The sequence below is a fragment of the Nyctereutes procyonoides genome, unplaced genomic scaffold (genome assembly GCF_905146905.1).
Source record: "Nyctereutes procyonoides isolate TBG_1078 unplaced genomic scaffold, NYPRO_anot_genome, whole genome shotgun sequence".
NCBI classification, from domain to species: Eukaryota; Metazoa; Chordata; class Mammalia; order Carnivora; family Canidae; genus Nyctereutes; species Nyctereutes procyonoides.
The window spans coordinates 17,323,077-17,338,389 of record NW_026575145.1 but is presented as its reverse complement, the minus strand read 5'-3'; the positions used below and the strand labels follow the sequence as shown (position 1 = coordinate 17,338,389).

The 15,313-nt window shown below is 37.7% G+C and overlaps 1 protein-coding gene across 1 annotated transcript in view; it reads right to left on the bottom strand.

Moving 5' to 3' along the window:
- Window positions 1-15,313, bottom strand: part of PRKD1 (protein kinase D1) — a 323,089-nt gene that overhangs the window by 11,790 nt on the left and 295,986 nt on the right. The window contains 3 exon segments of the mRNA XM_055309335.1: window positions 11,354-11,621; window positions 12,559-12,657; window positions 13,200-13,361. Coding sequence (XP_055165310.1) covers window positions 11,354-11,621; window positions 12,559-12,657; window positions 13,200-13,361 — 529 coding nt within the window.

The window sequence follows — 15,313 nt, the reverse complement described above, 5'->3', positions numbered from 1 at the left end:
GGGTTTTAGGACAGCTTTCATTCAGAGGATGCCAACAGGAAGAGTAAACAAATTGGATTACACAAATAAGTTCCAAAATAACTGTATCTGGAGCTACAGGCCAAACCAGTAAGATAAGATTTACCAAGTACAAATAAAATGAAGTCCTCGTTTAAAGTCCTTTCGCATCCCCTAAGAAAAGATCTAAGTACAGAATTGGAAGACCTGGCTTATCCACAACATTCACAAGAAAGAATTCAGGGTTCTAAATCCATAGTAAACTCAACATTTATTTACTTATTGTTCCCAACTCAGCTGGGATTTTATGCGATGCTAAAAGAAATGTGTTCTTTACCATGAGGAAGTGGTGGCTTCACTCTACACTTAATCTGACTCATGGAACCTTGAGTGAGAACAGCTCTGGGGTTTAATTTCAAAAGAACATAAACAAAGATGAGGGTGCTTGGAACAGAGTGAATAAGAGACTGAAGAAAAAGCTGATGAGAAGAGAAGAGGAGAGGAGAGGGGAGGAGAGGGGAGGGGAGGGGAGGGGAGGGGAGGGGAGGGAAGGGAAGGGAAGGGAAGGGAAGGGAAGGGAAGGGAAGGGAAGGGAAGGGAAGGGAAGGGAAGGGAAGGGAAGGGAAGGGAAAAGATGGCATGATGGCTGCTTTCAAACCTCTGAGATGAGCCTCTATTTGGAAAAAGGAGCAGGCTTGTTCTAACAGTGGATATAAACACCAAGATATTTTTGCTCATTGTTCTGGGGTCAAATTCAGAAGAGGCTCCCCAGGTGGCTCAGCAGTTTAGCGCCGCCTTTGGCTGGGGGTCGTGATCCTGGAGTCCCAGGATCAAGTCCCACATCAGGCTCCTTGCTTGGAGCTTGCTTCTCCTTCTGCCTGTCTTTGACCCCCCCCCCATGAATAAATAAAATCTTAAAAAAATTTCAGAAGAAATAGGGCTCCTCATGAAACTCTATTTTCTATCACTGAAGCAATTTAAGAATGTTCTGGATAATTACTCAATATCTTGGCACTATAGAGCAGTATAGGAGTTAAGTAAGATTTTTAGCATGCCATATTTTGACGTATTCTGTGTTGTCATTATAGAAGAAAGCAAACTCACAGAATACTTAAGGCTTGCTGTTCCTCTACTTTGACATCTCAGATTTTATATTTCAATTCAACTATGATATACATTCATTAGTGAAATTTTACTTTTACTATTGAGATATACAGAAACATTTTAACTTGGGAGGGCTAATAGACAGCCAATTTTCGAGCACTTACTAATGTCAATATTCTTCTCTTTTAAATGCCAAAGTCCTTGCTAAAACTTCTCAGTGGTTTCTCTCTACAAATTACCATTTTTTGGAAAAAATTCTATTAGTTTTATTTTACTTGCTATCAAAATACGTGATTCCTGTCCTAGTGGTACATCTTTTCAAGTACTATCTCATTTGGATTTTGAAATACATATATACATACACATATATATGTAATAAAGAATTTGCTCTATTAGATTTTTAAAAATCACTGTATGCCTTTGGTTCCCAATTTTACAGTTCCTTATTATTGAATGAAGTGCATGGCTTAAAGAAAGTAAAGATAAGTAACTCCAGAATTTCCAGAAGGGATTATTAAACCCCAGCGGAAGCTCGAACCCACATAATTCACTTTAGTTTACCAATTGTGATAGAATTTCCTGGCACTCAGTCAAGCATTTTTAAGCAGTTCACTGGCTAGTCCCCTCACATCTCCTCCGTGCTGTTATGTCTGACAGCGGTGCTAATATGTTGACAAATCAATCCATTCATTAATATTCAGCAGGCTTGCTGGATCTGCAAGCCTCATAAACTGTTACAAACAGAGTTTAATTATTAAAATGACAATTGTCTTTCTTTTCTTTCTTATACCATTGGATTTCTAGGTCTCATCTACCCGAGGCTTATTTTCAATGGGGTTATTTTTTGTTTTGAACAATATGTAGTGCAAGAGGGACCTACAGCTGGTTCCTTTTCATGGCAAAGTGCTACTTCCAACTTAAGTGTTTTGCGTTCTGGAACACTGTTGGATTTTTGAAAACATACCATGTGGTATTCTTGGTGCTAGGCTTTTATTTAGCTTTGCTTTGTGTTTGTACTGGCTGAATTTTTCATCTTCAATTTCTGGGGGAAAAACACTTGTGACCAATTTTATTTGAATTAAGCACACTGAATGGTAAAAATTGCTTTTAAAGTAAAATTGAGATGCTTTGATGAATTTAGTAGTATACTATGATAGCCATTCTATGACTTGAGATGCCATCTATTCTACACTGTGCATGAATGTCACCACAGGACTGAGACCAACTCGAAGAATAAATTGTAGCTATGCTTATCAGGGAAAGGAGGCAAGAGAAATATTAACCCTGAGGCTGTTCCAGTACACAAGTGGAAAAACCTGTGTCACTGGTGCATGATCATGATTTGATCATTTTGAACTGAAGACAAGCTATAGGATTAACGCAAGGGGTTTTCCTCCCCCCACCTTTTTATATGCGCAATGTCAAAGCCTCCTGTCAGCTCTTACTTCTTGATAATACCAATGAACCATGTGACTCTGAAGCTGAGCAGTAACAACACAGCAGGTGCTTTGAGAATAGGTGCTTCTTCAGACTTCGCCTGTGAATACAGAATATGATCTCTGTCTGCGGGGGTTGGGGACTCATTGTGACACGATCTCCAAGGTTGCTTCCGTGTTGATTACAGCCTGCTTGCCTCCCTAATGGCACACAGAAGAATATCAAAATTCAGAAGGAAAAAAAAATCATTTCTCTGGTGATCTTCACAATCTATTACTGACCTTCCTCAGATTTACTGCACGTCTCTAACTGAACAGATGGATTCAATTAGATGATGGGAATGCACTATTTAGTTTAGTAAATGCTTCTGCATTGCTGCAGGCTTGTCACCATACTGGTTCGATACTTGCACTAGAACAAATTACATCTCACTTTACCAGCTATACAATCCACATCACTCAGTTATCTATGTCACTTTCCTTCTTCCTCTAAGACTAAACCCTTGAGAAAATAAAAAGCTGCCTACTAAAGTCATACATAAAAAAGAATAATTTACAAGAATGTGGGAAAAGAGAATTTGACTTTCACACTTGAAAATTCTCCTTTGGGGATCCCTGGGTTTAGCGCCTGCCTTTGTCTCAGGGCGCAATCTTGGAGACCCGGGATCGAATCCCACGTCCGGCTCCCGGTGCATGGAGCCTGCTTCTCCCTCTGCCTATGTCTGTGCCTCTCTCTCTCTCTCTCTCTCTCTGTGTGTGTTTGTGACTATCGTAAATAAATAAAAGTTAAAAAAAAAAGAAAATTCTCCTTTGTGTGGGCATAGATTTAGAGAGCGAAGGCTATGTCTTCTTTATCTGCCTAGTCACAATGCAAGGGCTACTGTTACAGAGAAGGAAACATATACCTCACTCTTCAGTGGATAATATGTATATATAAAATATTATATATATTGTTTGTGTTTTTAAAATTTTAGACATTTTCAGACCAGGCACAGAAGAATTATAGTTATATAAAAGGTTGTACTCCATTTATTTCTGGGGCCTTCTTTCCCTCCATGCACTTTTGCTCATTTTTATTATTTTTTATATATTTTTTTAAGTTGGCTCCATGCCCAGCATGGAACTCAACATAGTACTTGAACCCAGGACCTAAGATCAAGACCTGAGCCAATGCTCAACCAACTGAGGCATCAAGGAGCCCAGTTTTATTATTTTTTAATCAAGGTATTGTTTGCGCTTGGTAGAAGATATAAATCAATCAGTAAAAAGAGTTCAAAATGAAAAATAAAGACCTCAGATCTCATTATGAGACCTGCTCTCCAGAGATTACCTCTTTTGACCATTTAAAAAATTTCTTCTGATTTAAACCAGTGCTACTCAGAGCAGGCCCATGGATTAGGTGCCAATCTGTGAACTGTTTATTGGTCTATGATGAGATAAGCATAGAAGGTAAGACTAAAGTATTTGGAGACTTTTATTTTTTTGTTGTTTTTTGTTTGTTTTTTTTTTGTTTGTTTGTTTTGTTTTTTTGGAGACTTTTATACCAATTTGTCATTGCTGTCACATTTATTTTATTTTACAAGGTACTGGCTGATATGTTTGGAAATTAAGATAAAATGACACTGGTCCTTTACCACAGAGTTTGAGAAGAACCACACCTGAGAAACAAAACAAATGAAACAGATTCCTTTCCATTAAGGACAATGGATCATTTCATTCAGTTTTCTCTACCTTATTGTCCTCCTTCCCTCAAGTAATGAGATTACCCTAAATTAATGTATTGACCACCTTTGTAACTTAGAACAGTGCCGGGCACACAATATAGGATATGTATACAATACATATATGTAATATTTATTTAAAAGTATTAATTCTTAAGATTAATTTATATATTAAATCATATATAGGTAAATGCATAAAACTCACTCCATTCACCTAGGCAGAATCTTATATGAACTCTGTGAAAGCTACGGCTCTTAGAGCTCTCTTCACCTTTTCTGTTTTCCTCCTTTTCAGCATTGTAAATGTTTCAATATTTACATTCTTTTGCATAAGATTAATAAAGTCAAAAATTTGGTCCAAAGGTTATCTAAAATTTTGAATTAGTATGTAATATGTGAAATAATTTATATGTAAATATTATGAATTATAAGATTATAACCTCTGCTCCCTATACCCTATAATCTATATCAAATTTCCAATCCAAAGAGAATTTTAGTGTGTTAAAATGACTTTTTTTCCTACTACTTCCCTTTGCTCAAAATCATGGCACATATGTTAGTTTCTTCTGTATGTTATATACCTTTATTATACAACTTTCTGTATTTCCTGGAGTTTATGTGTCGTCTTCTTTATTCTTCACAAAAGAAACGGGTCTGGTAGTGTTTTCTATTCTTAATGCTTTATGGCAACATATATTAAAATACATTTAGCATTTGAAACAAATTGCATGTCCTGATATCAAATATATTATAAAGAAAATGTGAATGCAAAAACAGGTTAGGAATTAGAGAGGATCTTTATAGTTTAAATTAAATCCTGCGAATTTATTTTAAAAGTTTTTTTAGAAAAAAGATTTTTTTTAAAGCCCTGTTCAGCTGTCAGGTCTTTCAGGATTAGGCTCTGGAGCAGCATTTTTGAAACTGTGATCCACGGACTTTTTACATTCTCAGGGCAGGACTGCAGTTTATGGGGGTGGAACTTGGGAATCTCCATTTTTAACTAGCTCCTCTGATGAAATGTTAAAAAGTTTAAAATGCCTGCAATAGACCTAGAGCTAGACTATGACAGGTTGTTTAAAAGAGCCCTAATCAAGAAAGTTCTTCAGCAAAATTATTAGAAATTCCTTGCCTTGCAAATATTCCTGTGTTCTATTAGCTAGTTTTTCTACTTCCCATTTCTAAACCCTACACCCCTGCCATCTATTTCTTAAGCCACAGACAGAATTTTGTTTGCAATTTTCTGATGTTTTGGCTATGTCCATCCAAGATTTACCCTTATTATTATAACAGATGTGACAAATATGGAGAATAGCCTGATCTATCTCTTGTTATTTTGGAATTGCTAAAAATGCAATGAAAGGAAGGGCATAGTGACACATGATCAAATAAGGCATAATTTTCCTTGGTTTCATCTGATTATCTAAAAAATATTTAAGTGAAAATGGGCTGCTCTTTCCATAAGATACAGTAAATATGCTGAATCAAGTAATATTTTAAAATAGGTACACAAGTACTTTCAAGGAACTGAGAAAGGTCATAGGATGGATGTGTTGAGGGCCATACTGAACTTAGTAAAAGTGATAAAGCTAGAGGTGGGAGTGAAGCCACGTATAATCACTGACGGGTAATAATGGATAAACTGGATGATGTCAAACACCCATTTAGTAGTCACAATGATGAAATGAAACAAGTTGGAACACACCAACACAGACTTAGAATGAACTGTAATGTTCTCAAACTCTTATTTCATGATTACCTAAAGTCTTCCCTTGTGCAATTATTTGTAATCATATGATTCATTCTGGAGTGTTTTATTGTATACATGCATTCTTAATTAGTTACATTTGTATAACTATTTACAATGTGTATATTTGGTTATACATATATAAATAACTATATATAACTAATTAAATATATGTCTAGTTATATATATATAAATTTATATAATTATACATTTGTGTATATACCTGAATACATATATACAGAAAAGCCCCTCAAAAAACATATATACAGACAGATTCATAGATAGATCATGTAAAGTGACTGGAAAATAGACAGAGTTCATTGCATTTAAAGGTACTCCCGCTATGTCAATTACTGTGCTAAGCATTTTCCAGTATAATTTCATTTAATACTTAAAATAACCCAGTGAGTTAGGAATTATTGTCACCATATTTCAGGCAAGAAAACTGAGACCTAAGAGAATAAGTAACTTGGATGGGGTCACCATTATACTAACTTGAAGAGATCTCAACCCAGATCATTATCACAACATGATCTTGTTTCCCTGTATTTTTAGACATTGTTGAAAATTGTGTTGCTACTGTAGCTCTAAGCTAGTAAAAGCATATTAAAAATTTAATGTGAAAGCACAGCAAAATCCATTACAAGGATAATCAAGAGGCTGTAAACGTAGTAGATAAGAGCATGTACCTTGGAACCAGCTGACAGGATTTGCACCCTGGCCCCACTCAGGCAAGCCACTTAACATCTGCATCTACACCGTTTCATCTTTCAAAGGGAAACAATTATAATATTAACTCAAAGGTTGGGGATGATTAAATGAGTTCATATATGTAAAGCATTTGAATAGTGCTTGACTATAATGCAAATGTTACAGAAGCATCAGTAACTATTATTTTTTTTCTTTTATGATCTCCCTTTTACCTGTAACATTTGGTGAGTTAAGTTTTGCTCAATTTTTTTTCTCATTTTTCAAATCATACCTTGATTCACACACAAAAAATCTATTTTTATAATGGACATTTGTTAATGCTTTTATGTTTGTTTTTAGCCTAGTATCCTTTCCCTGCAGGAACTTACTCTCTCCAAACTGGAGAGGTTCTCCATCATTCATATAGCCAATCAAAGCCAGGCTCCTGCGGTGACAATGTGATTGTCACCAGGGTATTACAAGGATTTAAGCAGAGCCAATCAGTGCCCCTTTCAGAGACTCTAGGGCTACTGACAGTTAATTGCTCCTCCATTCTGAGATCATGTATAAGGAACAGCATAGAAGCCTGGGGCTGCTGGGGATCACTTTGCACCACATGAAGAGTCTACCTGAGAAGGAAGCCATCATAAAGTCAAGCAGAGATGAAGAGAGATAGAGAAATATGACATGTGAACTGCCAGATCCAAATAGACAAGGTTCACTTTTTGGACTTTCCAGTTGTATGAGTCAATAAATTTTCTGCTTAAGTTAGTTACAGGTTTCTATTATTTGTACACAAGAGTTCTGATTAATTAATTCACTGCTAAATTATTAGTAAGCCCATCTCCAGAATGCTAGTACTTGGCTTATTATATTATCACAGCAAAAATAATGAATGACTTTAAAGTATTCTCTATAAGGTCCTAAACATCAAACCTTAAGAAATAAGCATCCTTTCACGTACAACAATGTATGATATAAAGAATAGAGGCAAATAAGTTCAAGTCCTGCCACTGTGTGACTAAATTTAGCTGAGTCACTTAACCTTCCTGGTTTCTGTCTATTACAGAGACTAAAACAAGCTACATATTGGAGGATTGTCGTGAGGTTCAAATGGTACAATGGTAACTCCAGCAGTCCGGTAGATAGTATTATATTATATTGGGTACCTTTCTACACTCACACACAAAAAAATGCATGATACAGGAAATTTTCCATTCTGACACATCTATGTTTGCTACAAAGACCTTACAACTTTCTTTTCTCTTTTACATTTTCATGCCAAGAAAAAAAAATACAACTACCAATATGTCTGAAGAATACTTGGGAAACATGCCCATCAGTTTGCATATAATTTCTAAAATTATATAATCAATTCTTGGTTACCCGCCAGAGCAATTGCTTAGCTTAGTGTTCTGCTATCCTCCTCCTAAATCCAAGTCCTTGGTTCACCCCACACCTGCCTTTATAGATGCTTTTCACATCCTTTATCTCATTCAGTCTCTGTTACAACCTCATTATAGAGACAGGAATCATTATCCTGTTGTACAGATGAGGAACCGAAGCTCAAAGAGGGTTAAGTGATGGCTAATTATGATGGCAGATAGGACGATAACTCAAACTGCTTAACTGTTGTTCCTTACCTTTGAATTTACAATCACTGAGGTGCTTAGATTTTTATTTCCTTGTACCTGGATCCTTTGTGGTTCTGGTATGATTTACAGTATGCTGAGACTAAAAATTTACTAATATCAGTTGTGACTATCCTTTGCCAATACTAGTTTGCTTGTGTATTTATTAGATCCTGTGTGCTTAAAATTATGTGGTACCTGTCTGTTATTACTTTTCGTGAGGGAATTATTTGTTCTCAACAAGACAGTAGGATAGATTCTGGACCAGTAATTACTTTTGTAACACCTCAGCTAATATAATGACATCTTTAACTAACTTTTTTTTATATTCAACTATTCTGTTCCTACATCAGCAGCTAGGTAACTCATCAAGAGCCTCAATTAGCAAGGAGTACAACTCTTGTGCCTCAAAAGCAAGGATGAGTCAGAAGAAGATACTGAGGAGAGAGGCCAGTTAATTCCCAAAGTGATACTTGAATCATTTAAAAGAGTGAGGTTGTATCTGAGCTGGTCTCTACATGACTTTGTCAGTGGTGGGAAATTCTTAGCACTTAGACATATGTACAGTGGGATCCCTGGGTGGTGCAGCGGTTTAGCGCCTGCCTTTGGCCCAGGGCGCGATCCTGGAGACCCGGGATCGAATCCTACGTCGGGCTCCCGGTGCATGGAGCCTGCTTCTCCCTCTGCCTGTGTCTCTGCCTCTCTCTCTCTCTCTGTGTGACTGACTATCATAAATAAATAAAAATTAAAAAAAAAGAAATATGTACAGCAAGTAAAGTATGTACTTCCTGGTCAAATAATAATGTTCTCTTTCTGAAACTCTTTATCTCTTTCTTTCCAAATTTTAGTGACTGGCCTAAATGTCATCTCCTCTGAAAATGCAATTCTAACTAGTCAAGTCCACCATGATTCTTACTCCTTTGATTTGATATCGTTCCATTTATCTTCAAGTTCTTTGAAGAATATTTTGTTTTGTTCTCTACTTTCATGTTACCTAGGATGTGTATGTGTGTACACACACACACACACACACACGACACGCACGCGCACGCGGTGGTTTCCCAACAACAGTTCCTTTAGCCATTAATTTAGGTCTCTGTTCTCTATTATTGATGATATTTAAACATTCACAATTCATAGCTGTTCATTTCTGGCCTAAATAGGTTATATCTACAACAGCTAGGTCAGCACATTTCCATGGTACCAGAGGGGGAGCATCATTTATTCTACTACTTCAAGAAAAAGTACCCCACTACTCCAAGAAAAAAAAATTTAAATACAGAGGCTATTTTCCCAGTGGCCTATTCTTGTGTAACAGGAAAATGTGACTGGCTTCAGAGGTTCTAGACTTGCACAGTGGTAACAATATCAAGTCATTTTACTGGATTTCTTGATTGCAGGAATCAAGCATAATGGTTAACCATATTTAAAGGTAGTGTTTCCTAACAAAGATACTGGTCACAAGGTTATTTGATAACTCCACCTTTCTGCCTTCTGGAAAAGAAACATGATGATACTTGCCTTTTGCCTCTGTTATATTATCCTAAATATTTCATTAGTGCTTTGGCTACATGACAGTTCTTTTGTAGGTCACAGATTCCTTTAAGATATATCCATCCAGCTATGATTTACAACTAATTAGAGGATGTTAAAGGTTGTTGCTAATAGTAACTCAAAGCCCTGATAATGGATAGCTCTTGCCATTTAATACCAAGAGTTGTCTAAGAACTTAATTACCTTGGGCAGTTTACATACACTCTTTTCCGATTTCTACATCACTGCATGCAGTGACAGGTATCAAACAGATGTTTATCTATGACTAGTATTTGCCTTTTTAAGTGGTGAAAAATCTGAACAGATTTAGAGCTAGATATGGCCTGAAAACTAAAGAAGGATCAGTCATCAAACTGGTAGTCAAAGAATGTATGTGCAGATTGGGTATAAATTCTGGATCTGCCCCTTAACTAGTTTTGTGATTTTGGCCTGTGGTGTCCCATCTTTGCCTCATTTCTCTTACCTGAATCTAGGCCTGACAGTAAAACTTCTCTTACGAGGTTGTTGTGAGGATTAAATAAGCTCCAAAGTACATTTACTGGGGAATTCTATTCCAAAGCACTGAGCATGCTGTTTTCTCTGCCCTGACTGCCCTTGCCACTTCTTTTAAAACTCACTCTCTCTAAGAAGAAGGAAAGATTTATTAATAATTTAACTTTAAGGGACATCTGGGTGGTTTAGTGGCTGAGTGCCTGCCTTCGGCTCAGATCTTGATCCCGGGGTCCTGGGATTGTGTCCCACATCAGGATCCCTGCAGGGAGCCTGCTTCTCCCTCTACCTATGTCTCTGACTCTCTCTCTGTGTCTCTCATGAATGAATAAATAAAATCTTTTTTAAAAAAAAGAATTTAACTTTAAATAATTCAACACTGCCAAGGCAATCTATCCTAAAGAAAGTGATCAGAGATACACATAGAAATTATATATAAGGATCAAATAGGAACAACTGAAAAATACAGTACCAGGGAAATAGCTAGAGAAAATACCATATATATTCTAATGTCACACGAAGGAAGTCAGTACACAAAGAACTGGCATGCTAACATATAATAGGATAATTAAAAAATATCACTATCATAAAGTTCTTGTGTTCATAATAGATTAAAAGTGCTTAATACAGAGACAGCTATATGGTTAGTAAAGATTACTCTTAATGGAGATTAGCCATTTCCATTACACCAATGTGTAAGTATTTATAAGTTCTAAGGCAATATGTCAAAATTTTAACAATTTCTTTGTGTTTCATTTGCCTCTTAATATGTATTGCTCAATTTCTCTATCAAAGATGTACATTTCATCCAAAGATGTGTATGATCTCCATCTCCGTTACTCTTTCCCAACCCACCTGAATCAATTTGTGCCCCTACTCCAGTGTACAATTTACAATGCACATTTGTCAATTTAATAATTCATAACTGAATTAATACTATAACACTGAAGGGTTAAACTATTATCATTTTCGAATGGAAGATATTACCTTCATGAGATATTTCCTTCCAGGGATTTGGTGGATACATGAAAGCTGCATTCTGGATTTGGTCATGTATGTCTTCATCTTCGTTAAATGGGAATGTGCCACTTAGGCTTACATAGATGATGACTCCAACAGACCACATGTCTAGAGAGCGGTTATAGCCCTTGTTCCTTAGAACCTCAGGAGCCAGGTAAGCTGGGGTACCCACCACTGACCTCCGGAAAGACTTTTCTCCAATGATCCGGGCAAAACCAAAGTCACAAAGTTTCACCTGTTGATAATAATGGTTTGCAGAAATGGTAAGGTCAGAGATTGTGTGTCTGTATGTGTCTTAGCCTAGTTCTGCTGAAGATAATGATAATACTTTCCATATATTGTATGGACTTCTCATGCCTGCTAGAAGCAGTAGCTATTTTCCATTTTATATATTTGAAGACAGTGGTTGAAGTACTAGTACACGGGTATATTTTCATTCATAAAAAAATCATCTAAATGTTCACCTTTCTTTGCCTCCCAAACCAAGAGATAAATGTGAAAATATGTATGCTCAGAGGTGGGCAATACTGATTCACAAGGCAGAAAAAGCATCATGCAAATCTGGAAGTGACAGACTGAACTCAAGGGCTTATTATAAAAAATTGTTGAGGGATCAGCATAGAGACCTGTCATGTTCCCTACACTAATCCTCAAATTTAGCTCTGCATGGGAACCTAGATGGGATCGGAAGCTGTCAGGGAAGCAAGGCAGACAGTGGCCTTGGGTCACTTCAGATAGAAGATTCCCTGGGGAGACACACAGCTGTTTTCTCTCCTTGGAGCTGAAGAAAAGCAAAAGCTTTTGCCCTTGGCCTTCAGAAGAACACTAAACCTAAATGTCCGTGGGACCCTTCAGGGTTCTCCCCCCCCTCTGGCCCAGCGCTTTCAACATCAGCCTTGGGCTGCCAGATCCATAAGCTTTAAGCTTTGGATCTGCCTAAGGCAGCCGCTGAGCAAGAAGAGGCTCTGCGTGTGTTTCTCGAAGGCAGGCTGAACTGAGAAGCCAGAGTAACAGAGCTGCAGTCCCCAGCGTAGAAGAAGGAAACAAATGGATGAAAACAAACAGGTAAAACTTGAAACAAATAAAGGTTTTGAGGAGAAAAGGAGACAGAATACTGCAGGTTAGCCTGCTTGCCATCAGCTGGCTTTGCTGGGAGGGGCTTCTGTACTCGCCTGGGGGAAAGGATCTGCAGATGCCAGCAACACGTTTTCTGGTTTGAGGTCACAGTGAACGATATTTTTAAAGTGAAGATGCCGCAAAGCCACAAGTATCTAGAGAGAAGAAAATCGTCAAAATCATCTTGCTTTGGCCTATGAGTTTTCTCTATGGCGTAGATGGGAAGGGCCAAGAGAAAATTCACAATGAACAGCTAAGCCTCTTTATTCACAAGACACTGAAATGAGCTAAATCCACAGAGCAGGTGTCTAAGGAAGCGTCAGTGGGAAGAGTAGCATACTCTGGTATTGACACAGCAACCCAGACAGGTGTAGATCACAGACGTCAATAGTATCTTCCTTCCAGGGATACGGATCCTTGAATATTTTCAAAGAACCAGGACTCAGCCACTGTGCAACTGAAAGTTTCACGAGGAGTTTTAATATCTGGGCCTGCATACACAGAGCTCACTTGTATGCTGGACTCTGGAAAGCACAGATAGGAAGGAAAGGATACAATACGCCCCTGCCACCTTTGCAAATATAAGTCAGACGTTGGACGTGGGGACTAAACAAGGCTGGGAAGCTGCAGTGAAATAGTGGTAACATTTGATATTGAATATTATCCTTTTTTTTTCTGCCTCTAATTGATTCCTTACCTGAGTAATTAAAAACTTCGTTATGTGCTCTGGCAACCTGCCCTTTTCACTTGACAAGATCATCTCCAGCATGTCTCCATGGAGTTTTTCCATAACAACAAACACTCTTTCCGGCGTCTCAAACATACACTCCAAATTTACAACACCAGGGTGATGAAGGTTCTATTAAAGATAAATAAAGCACTTGAAGAAAATGAGTTTTTTGATACTGTTTGGCAAGCTCACTGATTATATAAAACTGTTCAAGCTTAAAGCTATGGAAAAACCCACACTTCGGATTTTTAACATTTCTAAATTCCACATGTGCTGCCTTATATTTTTGAAATTCTAATGTCTCCAAAATATGTATCTTTACTTTCTATGCAGAGTGAAATTATTTTTTCTATGCTGAAAAACCTAAGTTCCAGCACAGTGAATTGCTAATTAGGTTTTAATTAGAACGCCATATTGAGAAATCTGTAATTTCTTAGGATCATCTCCAATATTAAGCATATCATCCCAAATAAGCACACTAGGCCATCTATACATACTTGATAGAAAATTAATGGTATGAAATCTGTACTTGCAGTGCATTTGATGGCACTGAGGAAGCACATTAGTCAAAACCTTTCGGAATTGCTCTGCCTCTAGAAGCTGTGGTAGTCTGCTACCAAAGCTCTTACATAGTGAAGACTGCCAGGAATACAGCAAAAAAAGAAAAAAAAATTATTGAATCCATGTCTTGTCCGGTACCCCATGCTATGTGGTAGTCCTGCATGGTTCTCCAGCATTCAATAAAATATTGTCCCAATAAAGTAATGGCTAATGAGAGGCTACATTTGGCTTGACATGTTAATTGTCACATATGTCAAGTAAAATTTCTCATAACATTAGACGGTCCCTTGTGATGATGCTCAAAGTCTGAATGTTGCCGTGGGGTCATCAACAAAGCCTTCGCTCATCTGGTCTTTATTTTTCTTCTGGGCATAACAACAAAAAAATCCTAACATTAGAAGAACTATTATACATCCCACTTATATTTCAATGAGAAATAGAAAAAAAAATCATCATGAACACAAATTACCTAAAGAAAAATCAAGGACTTAACTGAAACGTGCTAACAGCTGAACAGAAAAAAAAAAAAAAAAGATTTTAGAAAAAAATTCTCTATCAGTGATAAAAAAAAAAAAAATTCTTCATTCAGCATGTAGAATGAAATTTTCACAAACTTCTTGAAACCCGAGATGGCTTACTGATCTTCAGACCTCACAGATGGACACTGGCCAGTGAGCAGCAGAAGGGACTGCAGGTGAGTGTGCACTGTACTCATCCTCCTTCTGCCCACCGGCAGAGAAAGTCTGGTGTTAACTGGATACGGAGAATGGCAAAAGCTCCCTTGTGATAACCTGTCTCCCAGGATGCCCTGACCCTACTTTGGCCATGCTGATCTCTGCCTCAGACATCAAATAGGTCTTTTTGATTCTGGTGCTTTGGTGCCCAGTCATGTACCATTAATGTGGTCATGGAATAGCAAGTTTCTGAATGTGGTCTGAGCAAATATCTTATCCCCAAGCCTTTCACCTCCAGAAGGTAGGAGTCACTGTTCGTGAAACTGTCACACTGTTAACCTGGTCAAAACTGGCTACTCCAGAATAGACTAGGCCTTCGGAGTAAGAGCTGAAGCACATGGAGAGAAGGTGAGAGTAACAAGGCTCACACTATCACTACTACTACTTTATTTGTCTTGACTGGCTACAAATAAGACCAGACAGCTGCTGGGCTTGGCCATTATGGGGATGCCAGATTGTTAGGTGGGAGACTCTAATTAATGACTACATGAATGTGTTTGTTTTTTTTAATTAATTAATTAATTAATTAATTAATTAATTTGTTTATTTATGACAGTCACAGAGAGAGAGAGAGAGAGAGAGAGAGAGGCAGAGACACAAGCAGGCTCCATGCACCAGGAGCCCGACGTGGGATTCGATCCCAGGTCTCCAGGATCGCGCCCTGGGCCAAAGGCAGGCGCCAAACTGCTGCGCCACCCAGGGATCCCATACATGAATGTGTTTGATATGCAATATGGAATACCAGTGACAGCACTGCTCATACATGAACCTGTGGTCAGGCTGTCA